The 15,952-nt window shown below is 41.4% G+C and overlaps 1 protein-coding gene across 1 annotated transcript in view; it reads right to left on the reverse strand.

Moving 5' to 3' along the window:
- Positions 1-2,162: 2,162 nt before the first annotated feature.
- The window catches only part of wdr17 (WD repeat domain 17), a 32,678-nt gene continuing 18,888 nt past the window's right edge, over positions 2,163-15,952 (reverse strand). The window contains exons 18-32 of the mRNA XM_033623821.2: positions 15,238-15,363; positions 14,160-14,315; positions 13,710-13,774; positions 11,595-11,727; positions 11,285-11,373; positions 9,304-9,403; positions 8,975-9,114; positions 8,416-8,527; positions 7,730-7,871; positions 7,305-7,407; positions 7,075-7,176; positions 6,035-6,133; positions 4,005-4,072; positions 2,892-2,989; positions 2,163-2,795 (exon numbers count right to left, since the gene is read on the reverse strand). Coding sequence (XP_033479712.2) covers positions 2,676-2,795; positions 2,892-2,989; positions 4,005-4,072; positions 6,035-6,133; positions 7,075-7,176; positions 7,305-7,407; positions 7,730-7,871; positions 8,416-8,527; positions 8,975-9,114; positions 9,304-9,403; positions 11,285-11,373; positions 11,595-11,727; positions 13,710-13,774; positions 14,160-14,315; positions 15,238-15,363 — 1,653 coding nt within the window. The 3' untranslated portion in view covers positions 2,163-2,675. The remainder of the gene's footprint in view (positions 2,796-2,891; positions 2,990-4,004; positions 4,073-6,034; positions 6,134-7,074; positions 7,177-7,304; positions 7,408-7,729; positions 7,872-8,415; positions 8,528-8,974; positions 9,115-9,303; positions 9,404-11,284; positions 11,374-11,594; positions 11,728-13,709; positions 13,775-14,159; positions 14,316-15,237; positions 15,364-15,952) is intronic.

Here is a 15,952-nt window from a genome sequence, read left to right on the forward strand (position 1 = left end):
GGTAACAGCCGATCCTCACAAAATGGCACGCCCGTACAAAACATTTAACAAGGTGAGACGTCAACCTCACATTCTCTACTCGGCTAAAGTTTAAGTACACAGTGTGCACTCAGCAGCTGTATACATTCTATGAAATGAAAATAAGTCAACTACGTCTAAAAATGATAAGGCCAAGTTGACCCACATAGAACTTAAACCCTTGTATTCTGGTGAAAGTCTTGTGTGTGACCTATCCTCCCTCTTACATCAGCTTTGTCGCTCTTTATACCATGTCATCTGACTCACTGACAGAAAACCCTGAAGGAAAACTTCTTTCATGTGTGTGTGCAAAAGCAGCTTGGATAAAGAGTTTAGGTTCTAACAAACACCACAGGCTTACAACAATGAGACAGGAATATCATTTACATGTAAATATACATGAATGGGATAAACATGTATTTATGTTTTTAAAAAATGGCCGTCCCGTAATTGGCCGACAAATCTTTGAACGTGGAGTGGACGTCACCGTGTGGCCGTCTGATCACAACCATATGAACTGTCAAATGCCATAAGAAAAGGACACGTCCATTTTCTTCTTTCATAGCAGTAATATGATCAATATTTCCTGTAAAAGAGGGTTTAAATGGATCATTATTGGACATGACGTCACAATCACTACCACTGTTATGATACCTTTCATTGGTAGTTTAATGAATGTCTTGTGGGTGTGGTTTAGGCAGGTGGTAGCTGCTATTAGCTGCACCTGGAGGGAGAGCTGGAGAGGCCTTTGAGCTGAGCGGAGAGGGAGATGCCGTAGGCAGGACATTCTGAAGACAAAGAGACTGAGAAAGCATTTGACATGCCACGCACCAATTATCCATGTAATTACACATTCACTCTGAACAGTGACAAAGACACTGGTCTGACAGCACCTGAAGGGTGTCCAGCAGAATCGTCTGGTCAGAGGGAGCTGGTCACGAGGAGCAAGAGCGGTGGCCTGGTGGTGAGTCAGGGAAATCCAGGCACATTTCTCACATCTCATGCTACACTTAGGGATAGGCCCTAAGTTACAGGCTTGCTAGCCTTAGCTGATGCAGTTTAACGAGCCAGGTTTAGCATAGCAGTGTAACAACCATAAATACTAATTGCAGACGTTTTCAGATGCTCAGCGACACAGTGGTTAGAGTCCAAAGACATGTCACCACACCTCATGGGAACCACCCAAAGTAGGATGTATTTACAAAATAAAAGTCCCAAAATATAGGAGACTCTTAATTATTCTTCTTCCATACACTCTTTGGTCGTAGACGACTACTGCTGCTTGCTTTCACCTACAGAAACCATTCAAATGTCAAAACTTTATGCTCCTTAAGAACAACTTTTTTCTACCTTTAACACGTTTTAAAATACAAACGATATTGTCTTCCTGCCTTTTAATTAATCAATCAATCAATCAGTTTTATTTATAAAGCCCAATATCACAAATCACAATTTGCCTCACAGGGCTTTACAGCATACGACATCCCTCTGTCCTTTGGACCCTCACAGCGGATAAGGAAAAACTCCCCAAAAAAACCCCTTTAACAGGGGAAAAAAACGGTAGAAACCTCAGGAAGAGCAACTGAGGAGGGATCCTTCTTCCAGGACGGACAGACGTGCAATAGATGTTGTACAGAACAGATCAACATAATAAATTAACAGTAAACCGTATGACACAATGAGACAGAAAGAGAGAGAAACAGACAGAAAGAGATGCAGGATAGACGGTAATGGCAGTAGCTTACAACAACATTAATGAAAGTAATAATATTATAATTAATAATAATATATTAATATCTGATAGTATGCATGTGTGACAATAATCATATGTGTATAATAACAGTAGACAGTATCACTCTTGGCACTTAGCTTTCTAACAGTTTAGCTAGACATTTTTCTAGTGATGCATTTAATTTCTTAGCTTCTTTAGGTAATAAAGTTCTGCTTCTGCTTCTGCTGGATTCACTGATTGGTTTCAGTTTCTGAGTTTTTCAGCAGTGCAGTTCAATGCAGTTGGGCTTTAATGTTTTTCAGGCAATGCTTTTCACATTTCTGCATTTTCAGCAGCACTTTATTCAGCTGTCAGCATTCACACACATTTCATTTTTGATGTAAATATGATTTTAAAACAACATGGACAAGTCTTGTATAAATATGCAATGGTTGCTTTATTTCAGTATTTCTTTTTTTTTTTTACAACGATAGAAGAAAGTAGTTCAGATTTATACCCTGTATATACATACTCATATGTTGAGAAGTTGTTAACTGGAGAAAGGAGGGAATAAATTACATGGCGTTCAGTAAGAATCCCCCTTCACAACTGAAGCATGATGATTCTGTTGGCTATAAGTTCTCATCACATAACAGCTAACCAGTATGATTATCTATCATTACTATGAGTGAGTTTGAAACTGAATCATCCTCCGATTCAGAGATGTGTTGTTGTATTGGCTTTTTAAGTTATATAAGGAATACAGTTGGCCAGTTAGCTGGAGCACAGAAATGTTGTTTTCAGTCCAGTTGTCACTTTTCTTCCTTCCTTCCAAACTGTGAACCCTTTGTTTCGTCAATTGGTATGTCCTCTTTGTGTGTGTGTGTGTGTGTGTGTGTGTGTGTGTGTGTGTGTGTGTGCGTGTGTGTGTGCGTGTGTGTGTGTGTTAGAAGGGGTTGATGCGCAGTCCTGTTCCCAGAGGGGAGAAAGGGTTGACCTTTGCCCACATTAAAGCATCATTAAGAGAGATCGCTGATTTACCGTCCTCCAGCAAAAACACTGGACCCTGCACATAAAAAAAGAAAACATGAGAGAAGTCACAAGTTTTTCACGACATATTGGTGGAGATACAAACACACCAATAAAATAAAGAGGCACTCACCTGTATTCTGTGTCCAGTGAAACAGGACAGTTGAACATCTGAGTGGCTCGGCAGGTTGGAGCCTGTCACATAATCAGCACCGCACAAGACTAAAGCAGCTGAGAGAGAAAATATGTTTTACCAGTTAACAACTGCACATAATATGTATTCACTATCATCAGGTTTCATAGAAATAACGGCAACTGTCTCTGACTCCAGCTCCTGGGGCCGGTTGCACAGCGCCTGCACCGGATCCTTAGCTACATTGGTTTGAACTTAGTCTAACATAATATCTACGCTGGTTCGCACCATGTAGGCTTTAGCCTTCGCAATTCACAGTAAGGTCACTGCTCTTGTTGCTACTGATAATGTGAACCACATCCATCTGTGAGACATCACTCTCCCCCGGTGGCTGGTCCATACCAGCACCAACCAAATCAGTAAAAAAAAAAAAGGTGAATCCTTCCCAAAAATAACAACAGTGATGTTATTGATGTTTCAGGGGAGGAACCTGCCAGTTGGATGGATTTTTTCGCAGAAATGTCTCTCTTTGCCTTGCTCAGGGGGTCTTTCCACTTTCCTTCACACTGTTTCACGAGCAAACGCTGATCAACTCTGAACAACTATTGATGGCCTCCGTTATTTCTCTCCAAGTTCACTACTTGTAATGTTTGGGTGCTTGACAGTCTGCATATTGGTGTGCTGGTAGCAGCTCTGTTAACCTTCTTATCTCAATGTCTGTGAAATTGCCTTTTTTTTCCCTCCATAACATTGCTGCAAATTAGAAATGATTAGCATCAGCTACAAATTAGCAAGACAGCAATGATATTGTATCCTAGCAACACACACTGACGTGGCATTCACATAAAGTTTGGCTTAGTTAGGACTAGGTTCAATTTGGCTGATGCAACCGACGTAAAGTCCATTCTAAAGACTGGTCTTAACAAAGACTGCCTTAGCCGTTAGGACCAGACTCTTGATGCTGTTGTCACCCTCAGACCACTACCAGCATCAACACACCTTAGTCTTGGGCTTATGTTGCTGATCTAAAATGGTCTACACCAAAATCTTATATGAGTGGTGTTTTATTTCCATAAACTCTCTGATAAACTATGTCAAGAACCGTTTTTATACCTGAATCTGTTGGCTGGATTCTCCTCTCGAGGATGCTGAACTCTTCCCTTTGACTCTCTGATGGAGGACTGTTGAAAACACAGACAGAGACACAGTTGTGAAGCTGGGTTCATGCACATAAGCAGTGTAGAGGTATTATAGTGATAACAACAGTCACCTGCCAGTGACTTTAAACATATGGTAGTATGAACATGAGTAGATCTATATTTAATGTGTGACTGACATTTTCCCACTCAGAACAAAACATCCAGAGGGTAAGGTGGAGGCAATAATAACTCATACATCTCTGGTTCCATTAATTCAATGGGCAATCCTCAGTGTCAGTGATAATCAACTTACAACCCAGTAGGTGCCGGGGGGCCCACAGAGATATTAAATTGATCCAGACTGGATTTTTTGCATATATGGTGCCATAGTGCATTAAGAAGCATCAAAATAGTAGCCTTGCTTTATTTTCTCTGGCAGATACATCTGCACCCTCTCCTGTTCAAACAGATTTCCAGCCAACCAGGCCCAAAACTGGCCTATCACAGCCGTCTATCTAATACAGGTATGTTCTATATAGTGACTGATAACTGGCAGAGCCTTCACGCTCAAGGTAAACCTTGCAATTTTTAACCAGCTCTGTGTCATCACAGTGTGTGAAAACAACCAAGATGGCTGCAGCTGATGGTGGAACTTTATGTTCAAGTGCTAGTTTTCAATTCTGATGGCAAAGTTGGCAACACTCGTTGGACATATTGATACTACACTATCACAGCTCACCTCTGCACGCTGTAGTCTGTTTCCAGTTGTCTGACTGGTTGTTGGTTTATCCTATTGCATCCAGAGGCATTTGGATCTATGGCTGCTGATGACACCCGTTGGAAATTAAAAGTGAACTGAGAGGTTCCAGTCTGTTTTTCATCCAAAACTTTAGTCCGTTATAAAATTTTTCGGAACAGGTTAGATTTTCTGCATTTTTGGTATCTGTCAGAAGCCTTTAGAGACATTTGCCCAAGAATCAGTGAAGAAAATGTGGCAACAGGACACACATCGGGAACAGTTTGCAAGGTTTCTATGCGTAACGATTTTTCTCGGATGAAAAAAAACCTCAGTGTGCAAAATAACATTAAAAACGCTCAAAATAGAGCCTGTTTATCAAGAAATAAGTGTCAGGGTAGGTTCCCCCAACAGAAGTGCGGGCTAAGTCTCAAGTGTCCTCAAATGCTAAAAACTGGCCCCTGGCTTCCTGTCATTTTTTCAAAAGTGGCCCCTGGGTAAAGCAAGTTGAGCATCCCTGTGCTATACTTCTCTGACTATAGATGTACAGATCAACATTCTTCCTCTTTACCTATTTCAATGTGGCCACTTTTGCAGCAGTGGCGTCTGAACGCAGCCACAATGTTGCTGCCACCCTCTGCCTTATTTGTCTGACATCATATATACAAGGCCTCCAGGCTAACTGAAGTCATCCTACACACAAACCCAATGAAGTCTGATAGTAGTCTGTCAAGATGCTCTAGCTTCTGTGACTTCATTGAATTTAACAAAGCTGTGCAGCACTGTGAGCTCCTCCATGGTGCAGTTACCATGAGGCTCGATACTGTGTCCCTGTGTTGAGGAGTCCCTGACACCTCAGAAACATGTTTATCTTCAGTCACCAGATCTGTCAGTCAGCAGCAACCTAACCGTCTTTGTCATCACTCAGGACAACACATCTCTCTCCCCAGAGGTGATTCAGCTGCTCTTCATGTATCTCAAGTCCCTCCTCTCTTGTGTTGCCTTGGTAACGGGATTCATCGTAGCCTTAGCTTTTAGCTCCACTGGGCAGCTGAGACGAGGCATGATTATAATACTGAGTCATGACTGACAGCCTCCTCAGTGTTCCCATCCTTCACCATCCTCCCTTAAAGCCTCTGATAACACTTGATCTAATTGGTGTTAATTTGTACGCCTTCACAATTTGGTACTTCATAGTGTTATTAATAACATTCAATTAAATTCAATACCATTGTCTTTGTGTGTGTGTGTGTGTACGTGTAACCTACTTGCTGTTACTTTGTGTGCACGCCCGCCAGGCATCCAGCTCCACAGACAGCTGCTCAATCTTCAGAGGAACACACACCTCCCGCCGCTTCAACAACTGACTGGGAAACAGAATGAAGAACATGGCAGTCAGACTGACAGACAAATTGTTAATCCAATTTCAGCCTGATTATTGCAATTATTTATGAAATACAGAATATGCAGCTCGACACCAGGCATCAGATCATCACTGCAAAACACATTATTGCTGTTTACTCCTTTATTTTTCAAAGCACCCCACCTGCTTTACTTTAGTTAAATCCTTAAACTTTGTTAAACATGTTCATGAAGACTCGTGACTTATTTCACAAAATTTAGTAATGATCATGGCGGCACAGTGGTGCAGTGGTTAGCATTATCACGTCACAGGGAGAGAGTTCCAGGTTTGAACTTGGGGTGAAGGTTTGAACCATGGAGTGGGGAGTTTGCATATTCTCCCCATGTCAGCGTGGCTTTTCGCTGGGTACTCCAGCTTCCTCCCACAGTCCAAAGACATGCAGGTTAACTGGTGACTCAAAATTGCTCGTAAGTGTGAAAGTGAGGGTGAATAGTTGTCTGTCTCTATGTGTCTGCCTTGTGATAGTCTAGTGATCTGTCCCAATGTCAGCTGGGATAGGCTCCAGCCCCCCTAGCAACCGCTAACAGGATAAGCAGTTACAGAAAATGAATGATTGAACAGAAATAAGGAGGGAACTGTCAGAGTGTTACACCAAACAGAGCTACAGCCAATCGTAGAGGATAACAAGAAGTAAAATAAAGGTTTAATACTGAGAGTACAGATGTCACTTCATGACGTTAAAAGTTGTCAGGGTGAAAACTGGGTACACCTCAGGTAAATAATCACAGTTGATGAATCAGATAGGAAACTTATGCGTTGGAAATATTTTTAAGCAGCTCCACACCTTTTTGACACATGCAGAACACCACCAAAGTTTTGTTTTTCAAAGATTAAATAAAGAGTTTTTAACACCTGTGCACACACACACACAGAGTTGGTGTCTACCTGGTGTATTCGTAGAGTGCAGGTACAATGCTGGAGTACTGTCTTCTGATGGCCAGCAGACCTCCAATATAACCGCACAGGATCAACAGCTCACTGCGGCCTCTGCACACACACACACACGCACACCTGATTAGTGATCAGTCTGACAATGTATACGAAGTAACACATAATGGAAAATAATTCAAATAATAACTATTAATACTAATGTTGAAGTTAAAAAAATGTCTTACTCAGTCTGCTTGGTCGTGATGATGCAGTCCGTTCTGATGTAACTCATCAGGTCCAGGATTGGCTGAACACTATCCACCGTCCAATCAGATCCAGTCAGCTGTTCTGGTGGGGAGGAAAATTAATAAGGGTTTCTGATTACCGGTAATTAGTGCTCCATAAAGGCATACATTCACTGTGTTTTACACCAAATCAACTGGAAAGTGCAGATTTTAAGGGTCTTCACAAAAGTTGGTTTGGGAACTGGTCATTTATAAATTACACTTATAACTACACTAAACTGTGGGACAACCATGGAATAGCTTATTTTAGTTATGAATGCAGTTTAATGTTGATTTAAAAATATCTAAAATACAGTTTTACAGAATGAAATGGGATAACAGAACTGGAAAAACAATGAAACACGATAAAACTGAGTTGTCAATACCTTTGACGTGCTCTAGCCCGATAGACAGGGCGTTCTCAGGTTCAGAGCTCAGCAGGTGGAACTTAACTGCTAAAAACAAATCTCCTTCAGACATGGCTGCTTCTGCCAAGGCCTTACATTCCTCTAATGAAGGGAGACCGCACTTGAATGACAAACAACACATAATCGTAGTCACTATAATCATCATAAATGTTCATGAGATCATCAGCATCAGATATGGAGCCTTGATTTGGCTTCATCCAAAAACATGTCTTAGATTTAACTTAAAGCTGGGGTAGGCAGTTTTATTTCTGGCCTCTCTGAGCAAAAAACCTATAATAATGTTTGAGCATATTGTAAATCAAGTGGACTGAGGGGAAACTAGTCAGTGATGGGAGACTTTGGCAAATCACAGGTCATTTCAGAGAGAGGGTGTTCCTGTTGGCTGTTTTTCAAATGCAGATGCACATCACGTCAGTGAAAGCCTGATTCAATGGCAGGGAATCCTATACTGCAAAGCAACCAAATAAAGGAAGCTGGACTTATCAAAAAGAGAGTCTGATAATATTCCTTTTACGCCTGTGTCCGTGTGGTGGGAGGGGCTTAGGACAGAGAGATGAGAGCTGCAGGAGGATGGTGTGTTTTCAAATTCTGCCATTTTTTTCCTAGGTTTCTTCCTAAGTCAGCTTTAGTAATTGCTTACTCACCCTTCCATGAAACTGGTTGATCTCATCGGCACTTCCTGGGTAAAATGCACACAGCTTAGCCAGTAAAATGTGGTTGTCAGGGATCATTCGCAGAAGGTCAGCTGAGAGTTCCCTAAAGGTAAAAACGGTAGAGATAAACGTTCTGCTTTGCATGAACTATACCTTACTAGCAGCCAATCTAGGTGTGTGTGTAACTATAGCTCCCTGCCTGTCTACAGTCACTAATATTGATAAATGCAAAGGGGACTTTTGGCTGATTTATAAAGTAAAAACAGTTTGGCAGTATTCGCTACTGGTCGTCTATGTACTGTCTTCAAAACTCAGTGCCCTGCTTCACAGAGGTGAGAGGTGAGAACTAGGGTTTCAGTGCATAACCTTCACAATCAGGGACATGTGTCATGATGGGAAGTGAAACATAAACCATTTTGTTCAAATTTCATTATTGAACACCAAACCAAAAAGCCAAAACTGGGCCAGTGATAGTTTGGATTACTTCTAAGGTTTACAGAAGAATAACAGAGGTTACACTGTCACTGGACGTGTGTGAATGGTGAAATACCATGTGGGTGTTGTCATGTACTTCCTGGCCAAGAGTTCAAGACAGTATGCAGTGCTCTCACTGGCTGCCTCTCCGAGGACGATACCCACACATGCAGCCAACTCCAGCTCATTACCTCGGATTTGGCTCGACATGGCTAACTAAAAACAAACACATACACACACATTTTAGCCAATTTAAATAAGATTTCTTATTCTCATCATTGATCAGTTATAATAAAGGAGAGACATATGAAACTGCATGACATTCTCAGAAAATGCCCATATAAACAAATGAACAAATGCAAACATACTGTATGTTACTCATAATGATATGACTCTGGTGGGTACCTTGATGTTGTCCACAGCTAGGTGGCAGCATGCTGCCAGGACAGAACATCCGTCCTGGAAGTACCACTCAGCAAGTTCCTCACAAACCTTATGGAGGAGACTGGACAGAAAAGGGCAAATAAAGCCAGCAGATTATCATCTGACAAATGTTCTGGGATTAAAGGGTAACTTTAGTATTTACCCTTAATTCACCCAGTTACAGTTGAAAATATGCTGCTCTATACATACTTAAATACTGTTTATTTAAATGGAGTCTTTTGGCTTTGGGTCCAGGATAAACACAACTTGTGCGGTATAAACTAAGTCTCGTTTATCTCGTCATATGATCAGCACTTCCCAAACAGACAGTCTTCTGATGGGAAACTGAACAGAAAGTGGAACTTATCTCTTATCAACTTGTCTCTTCAGCCAGACTCCATTGATAAAAACAGTAATTTTACCTTGCTGAACACTGGAGCTGTTGGGCTATCACTGCCTCTATCTGTAGTTCTTTAGTGCCATTGTGTGAGTTTGGTGAATCCAAACTAACCTTTTAAAGGGCCAGTGTGTAAAATGGGTTGAAAACAGTGACATCAGTGGCCAAATTCTAGATTGCAGGGCTCACTCGCTCACCCCTCCCGTCGGGTAAATGATGGTGGGCTCGTAGGGACAAAAAGCCTTGCGCGCGAGCTTTTCAGGAGCAGGTCTATCTAGCGACGAGGTGAATGTTTATTTAGAAATCTAAACCATGTTACGATATTGTAATGAATCCCTCACGAGCAGGAGACCAGAGGAGCGTTTGGGAAAAAGGCCCGTTTATTTGAGCGCTCCAGAAACTCCGGTAACACTCCACGCCGTCCCAAACTCTGACTCTTCTAGCGTAACAGACACACTTCATAACTTTACACACATACTTGTTTACAATACCAAGTGGGGACCCCCCTCCCCTCTCTGCTCCGCCAATCTCCAGCCCACACACTGACTGACAGCGTAGCTGGTAAACGGTGCTCAGCTGTTTATTTAGCCTAGCAATATCTCCGGACTATAGTAGCTGCAATGGACGACTTTGAACACGATTTTGAAGAGTTTCTTGTAGCGGACACAGACCCAGAGCCATACCTGTTTGAGCCGGAGCATACAGATGAGGAACTCCATGTGTTTGATGCTGAGCGGGTGAGAAGACAGGCTGAATGCACAGAATGGGATTTGGTGCTACTGCTGCCATTGTTGGGGAGATATATCATCAGGAGGAAAAGCGCCGCAGAGAGTGCATCACAAGGAGTGAAGTTGCGTCTTCTTTTCCTCGCAGATGACGGTTCGGGTTCATTCTCTCCTGTTGCGTGGTAAGTGTGGTCCATTCGCAAACTTTATAACTAAAAAAACTTTTCACTACTCTCTATCGACGAACTACTAACACTCTCTGCTGTTTCCTCCTCCTTCTTCCTTCCTTCCGCTGTCTTCGTTGGTTTATTTATACACGCGAAACGCATTCTCTGGCTGGCTGGATTGTCCGCTCGGGCTGCCTTACATACATGGCGGCGCAAGATGGTGACCTCTCTAAAGCAAGGCCCTTGCTATATATATATATTATATAAAAGCATAATTATAAGGCTACGAAAACCAAACGAATTTTATTTTATAGCGATTATACACTTGTATAAACATATTAATGGGTAGAATATTCAGATTCAGATTCAGATTGACAATAAACCATGCCAAATATTACACACTGGCCCTTTAAAACACCAAAGTCACACAATAACAAACACAAACCTAATGATCGAGGCAGCAGTAGATCAGCAGCTCCCGTGTTCAGCAAGGTAAAATTAGTGTTTTTGTCAATGGAGTCTGGCTTTGAGGACGGCATAGATAAGTTTACTTCCAGTTCACATTCCCAGCAGACAGCACTTCCTGTTTGGGAAGTACTGAGCATATGACTGAGGAAATTAGACTTGGATCACTAAAATCAATAACAGCATGTTATCATTGGTGTTTGTTTTACCTCTGGTATTGTTGTCTGTTATCCACATCATTAGTCGTGTGGTTAACTGGAGAGGTTTGAGGTGCACGAATGTTCCCCTCACACGCTCCCTAAAAATAAAGAATATTGTTATGTCTTATTGTCACAACCATCCAATTCATTAGTACTTCCTTACCTCTCTGTCTTTGTCTCCCATTATTTATTTATCCACCCCTTTTCTTAATGCACCCATCTGTAAGCATTTATTCAACATCTACCATTCATGCAGCTCTAAGGAAAGATACTGTTTCCTGTCGTCTCATTACCAGTGTCTTTATCCCCCTCTCTGTACCTGTGCTATTATTAAGGCTTCTAGCAGTTGTCCTCTGCCAGTGAAGAAAGTCACAAGTTTCTTTATGTCTCCTGTGGCGACGCAGTATGGGATGGCATCATCATTATCCTCGGCCATCAGCTGGTCAGCTCTCCTGTAACATATATCAAAATTGGTAAAATTAAGAGGAGAAAATCAATTAGCACCCTTAAAATCAAGCTAAAAAAATTCAGCTCTAAATCATTTGCAGCACACATGTTCTGTGTTGTCTTTTTTTGACATTTACTGATGTATTCTTTCATCTATTCATTATCCGTAACCACTTAACCTTTTCAGGGTCGTCAGGGTACATCCTGGACAGGTCGCCAGACTCACAAGGCTGACACATTTCCTAATTTGCTGCATAATCAGCAGCCGTTTTTGTTATCACCCTCTTTTCCCTTTCGTGCTACAAAGCATATTCTGAGTTGTCCTTGCCACACAAGATCTGTGTTATTTCTTCAGAGCAAACAGAGTCCTGGGGGAACATGTTAATGTGCACAAACAGGAGATTTAGATTTAGATTCAGAATTATGACTGAAAAAAAAATGTGGTGAAAACAAACATAAGCTCTACTAAATTCATGAAGCATGCAGGGGGTGAACGCAATAGACATTTTATCAAATCAGACATGTTTACATGTTATAGCAGGAAAAGAACAGGTGTAAATGATAACATTAATCATAGCTGCAGTCTAGTTAAGTGTGCCAGTTTCAGGGCCCTGGTGTTGTACATGCTGGCTGACTGGCTCTGCTTACTGAACACCAAATGGAACAGAGCCATCATTAGTGTTGTTAATTATTCATTGTAATTAAAAAATGCTTTCCCTGATTATTCCACATTACAGCCTCAGACCCAGTCCATACCCATGGATGTATTGTCCAAGTATTTCTGAAAGTTGTGTTTTTCCGTCCGTCATTTATAAAAGAATATCTGTCCACACATGTACTGTTATAAAAAATCTATGTCATATCAAAATAAATGGAAAATACAATTGAAGCACTGTCAAAAGCATGTCAAACCATCAAGCAGTGATATACCCTAACCCTAAAGCCATGCAAAGAAGAAGAAGAAGGAGGAGATGCTGGTGAAACTGAAGCCTGACATGAAGCAGAAAGCTAACTGAAGCAGTGACCTCCTTAGCACAATCTGACGCCTCTGCTTCTTAATATAGTGAAAGAGTAACCGACATGTATATGTAAACGTGTAAAAAGTCATGTTAACAAGGTTACAACAGGCACTATTTTGGTCACGTCCACCATTGCACAAGATGTTGCTCATCTGTGAAGCCTCACAAAGGAGCTAAAAATCTTCAACCTGTAGTTTTACCAATGATCCATTTTCAGTGATCTAAAATGCAGTTTGCATGTGGACATGAGGCCAGAACACACAGACAGGGCTACATTTTGAAATGCGCTTATATTTTGTCAATTTCTGTTCATATGCATTACTATTTTTCACACACTGATACAGCCACGCCCCCCTCATCAAGACAACTCCACTCACCTGTGCTCATCAGCTCTCCCTGCATATAAGCAGCTGCTGCCTTTCCCTCAGTGCCAGATTGTTCTTCAACTCCATGCAATACATTCCAGCACTCATCCATGGCTTGATTCCCCAGTACCGACCCTGTTTGTTCCTGACCTGTCTACGTTGTCTGTTTGCCGGCAAACTCACCAGCCTTCTGTCCCTGACCACGAATTTCTGACTCTCTCGTCAGCTCTGCTGCTTCGCTGGACTGCTCCCCTAGTTCCGAATCCCTCCCCTCCTCAAACTACACCATCCGTACGCCCCTCTTTATTAACTCTGCCGGCTACCCAACTGAACTGCTCTGCCCAGTCCACTCCCTGGCCCCTGTACCTAAAGACTGTGTGTGAGCTCGGAGCCCTGAAGAATGAATATCTCCCGTCACCTCAAGTTTCTGGTAAATCTGTGTTTAAATAAAGGTCATTACCAACTGTCTGCCTCTGAGTGCTGCATTTGGGTTCAATCACATCTGTGACACGCTGAGACAGCACCTTATTTTCGGGAGCGAACATTTTTAACAATTATCCTAGCAGTTCTTCGCTGAGAAAACAAACTTTAAAGATGGTTTACCTCTGCATGAGTTTCTTCCAGTACTTCATGGAGACTCCTGGTGCCACAGATAATGCTTTCTCCCACTGTAAGAGAGATAATAATGCTCACTTTCCATTGGTTTAAGTTACATTGGCAATATACCCACTGTCTTTCTTTTCATTTCTGTCTTTTTCTGACAACAGAAACAGAGTCATTACAGTAGCTGTGACCAAATATACTTCAAGCTATGAACAGACAGTAGCTTTTGGGCTTTCACCCTGACAAGCAAAGCATTATACTGTTTTCACTGGGTTTATAGATATCAGTGACATTGTGTTTTGATAACACCTAGAAAACTTTGCTTGGTTTAGGTCCTTTGATTTTAGTGTAATAAACTTTGCATTTGACATGGTATAAAAGGATAAAAAAGGACTAAGGTGGAGCCAGCCAATGATTAAAAAAACATGTTGAATACTAAAACCTCCATACCTGTCCCAGCTCCACCATTAATTCACAGTATCGCTGAATCTGTCCCAGTCTCAGATGGATGTCTGCTGCTTCTTTCAGCCTCTCCTCTTTACTGGGAGCTCCAATACCGCCTCCAAATTTAGACATCTTGACAATGGTGAGCTCCTGGGCCTCAGACTGAGAGAAAATAACATATTAAATGGACTTTGGTGAAATTACACAGAGGAAATCTTAAAATAGTGGGGAAATAATTATGACTCATGGTCTGTAAATGAAATAATAAGATAAGGATTAGCTAGTTTATCTGCAGTTGTTGGGTAGGTAGTACAAAACAAGCAGGTTTGAATGATTGTAAATAAAGATCACCTGTGAGAAGTCAGGATATTTATTCTAGTAAAACTGAGCACCGTTAATGTACATCCACTAAAAGCACTTGTTTTTGCCACTGACAGACTCAGATTATTAGTGACTGACAATATTATGGAAAGGATCCCTGCAGCCCCAAAATCACTATCATCAAACCCACCAGACTCCATTTAAATAAACAGCAATTTAATCATTGTAAAACACACTTCATTCAAAGCCAACAGAAAGAAAATAAAACTCAAAGAGCTGCATTGGTTCGTCTCGCCACTGTTCCAACAATCACCAACTCTCGTTTGGTTTATATAAATCCTTAATTCACCCAGTTAGGTGTGAAAATATTCTGCCTCTATCCACACTAAAATAACCGTGTGTGTTTAGAAAAAAAGTGATTTCAGGGCTGTTTCTAGTTAACAAAAAATGATCTCACACCTTGCAATGAGGTCGACCTCTGTTGGGATCCTTTCCATCATATTTACAGACACATGATCATTGTGCTCAGGCATTTTGATGTGTCTAGATCTTTTTATGTGTGTGTTGTTGCAGCTGTTTGTACAGCAAGGAGCTTGTTATTAACTTATTGTTTACAGAGTGCCTATTTCCATATTTAGCAGCAGAAATTACTGTATTTATTTACATCTCCTTAACTGAAGCCCTCATCCAGGCCTCTCTGGGTTCCTGCACACATGGTGACCTTCCTATTCAAACAGTGACTCGGAGAATTACAGATACTCACCGTTTTAAACTTGAGCAGGTGCTTCATGTGCATCACTCCCTTGCTGTAGCTGGCTGGTAGCAGCGAGTCATCCTGGCCGTTAATGACTGATACCAAGTCCCACAGGTTACTGCTGCCTCCTGGAGGCTGGATACAGTACACACACATATATGTTCAGAAACACAGAGACACACATGCAGCATGCAAAAATATGTTCAGTTCAAAATATGTCTGCTGCTGTGTTCTGTGAGGCACAAGTTGAACCTGTTAGGTTGACTCTACATTCTGCAGCCTGTTAAAGGCATTTTAAATTACTTTTAATCTCAACAAAAATAAAAGGTGGGCCTCTCGTTCCATGTTGTTTCAGTAAAGAGAAGCTATATTAAGGTCTTTTTCTAATCTCTGTTTGATTTTCTTGAGTAAACACTGAATAAAGGATGTGCAGGAGAGAGCCTCTTGTTGACTCACCTTCCAACTGTATATCAAAGTCAAACAGTGAAATGAGCCTCATGCAGAATCAACACAGCTACACTCCTGGTTAAAACCGAGGACCTGAGCAGTGTGTGACATCACCTCTCAATGTTTATGGGCACAGTCTATATGAAGATAGTTTGTTCTTAGCTATGAAAGCTCCTCACATGAAAACATAAAGACAGCTGCTCTTCACTGTTACATCAAATACATGTAACCTTTTACAAGCTTTTGTGAATATTGTTGATCCATGACATATATCTGC

This window comes from Epinephelus lanceolatus, chromosome 3 (genome assembly GCF_041903045.1).
Source record: "Epinephelus lanceolatus isolate andai-2023 chromosome 3, ASM4190304v1, whole genome shotgun sequence".
Taxonomy (NCBI): Eukaryota; Metazoa; Chordata; class Actinopteri; order Perciformes; family Serranidae; genus Epinephelus; species Epinephelus lanceolatus.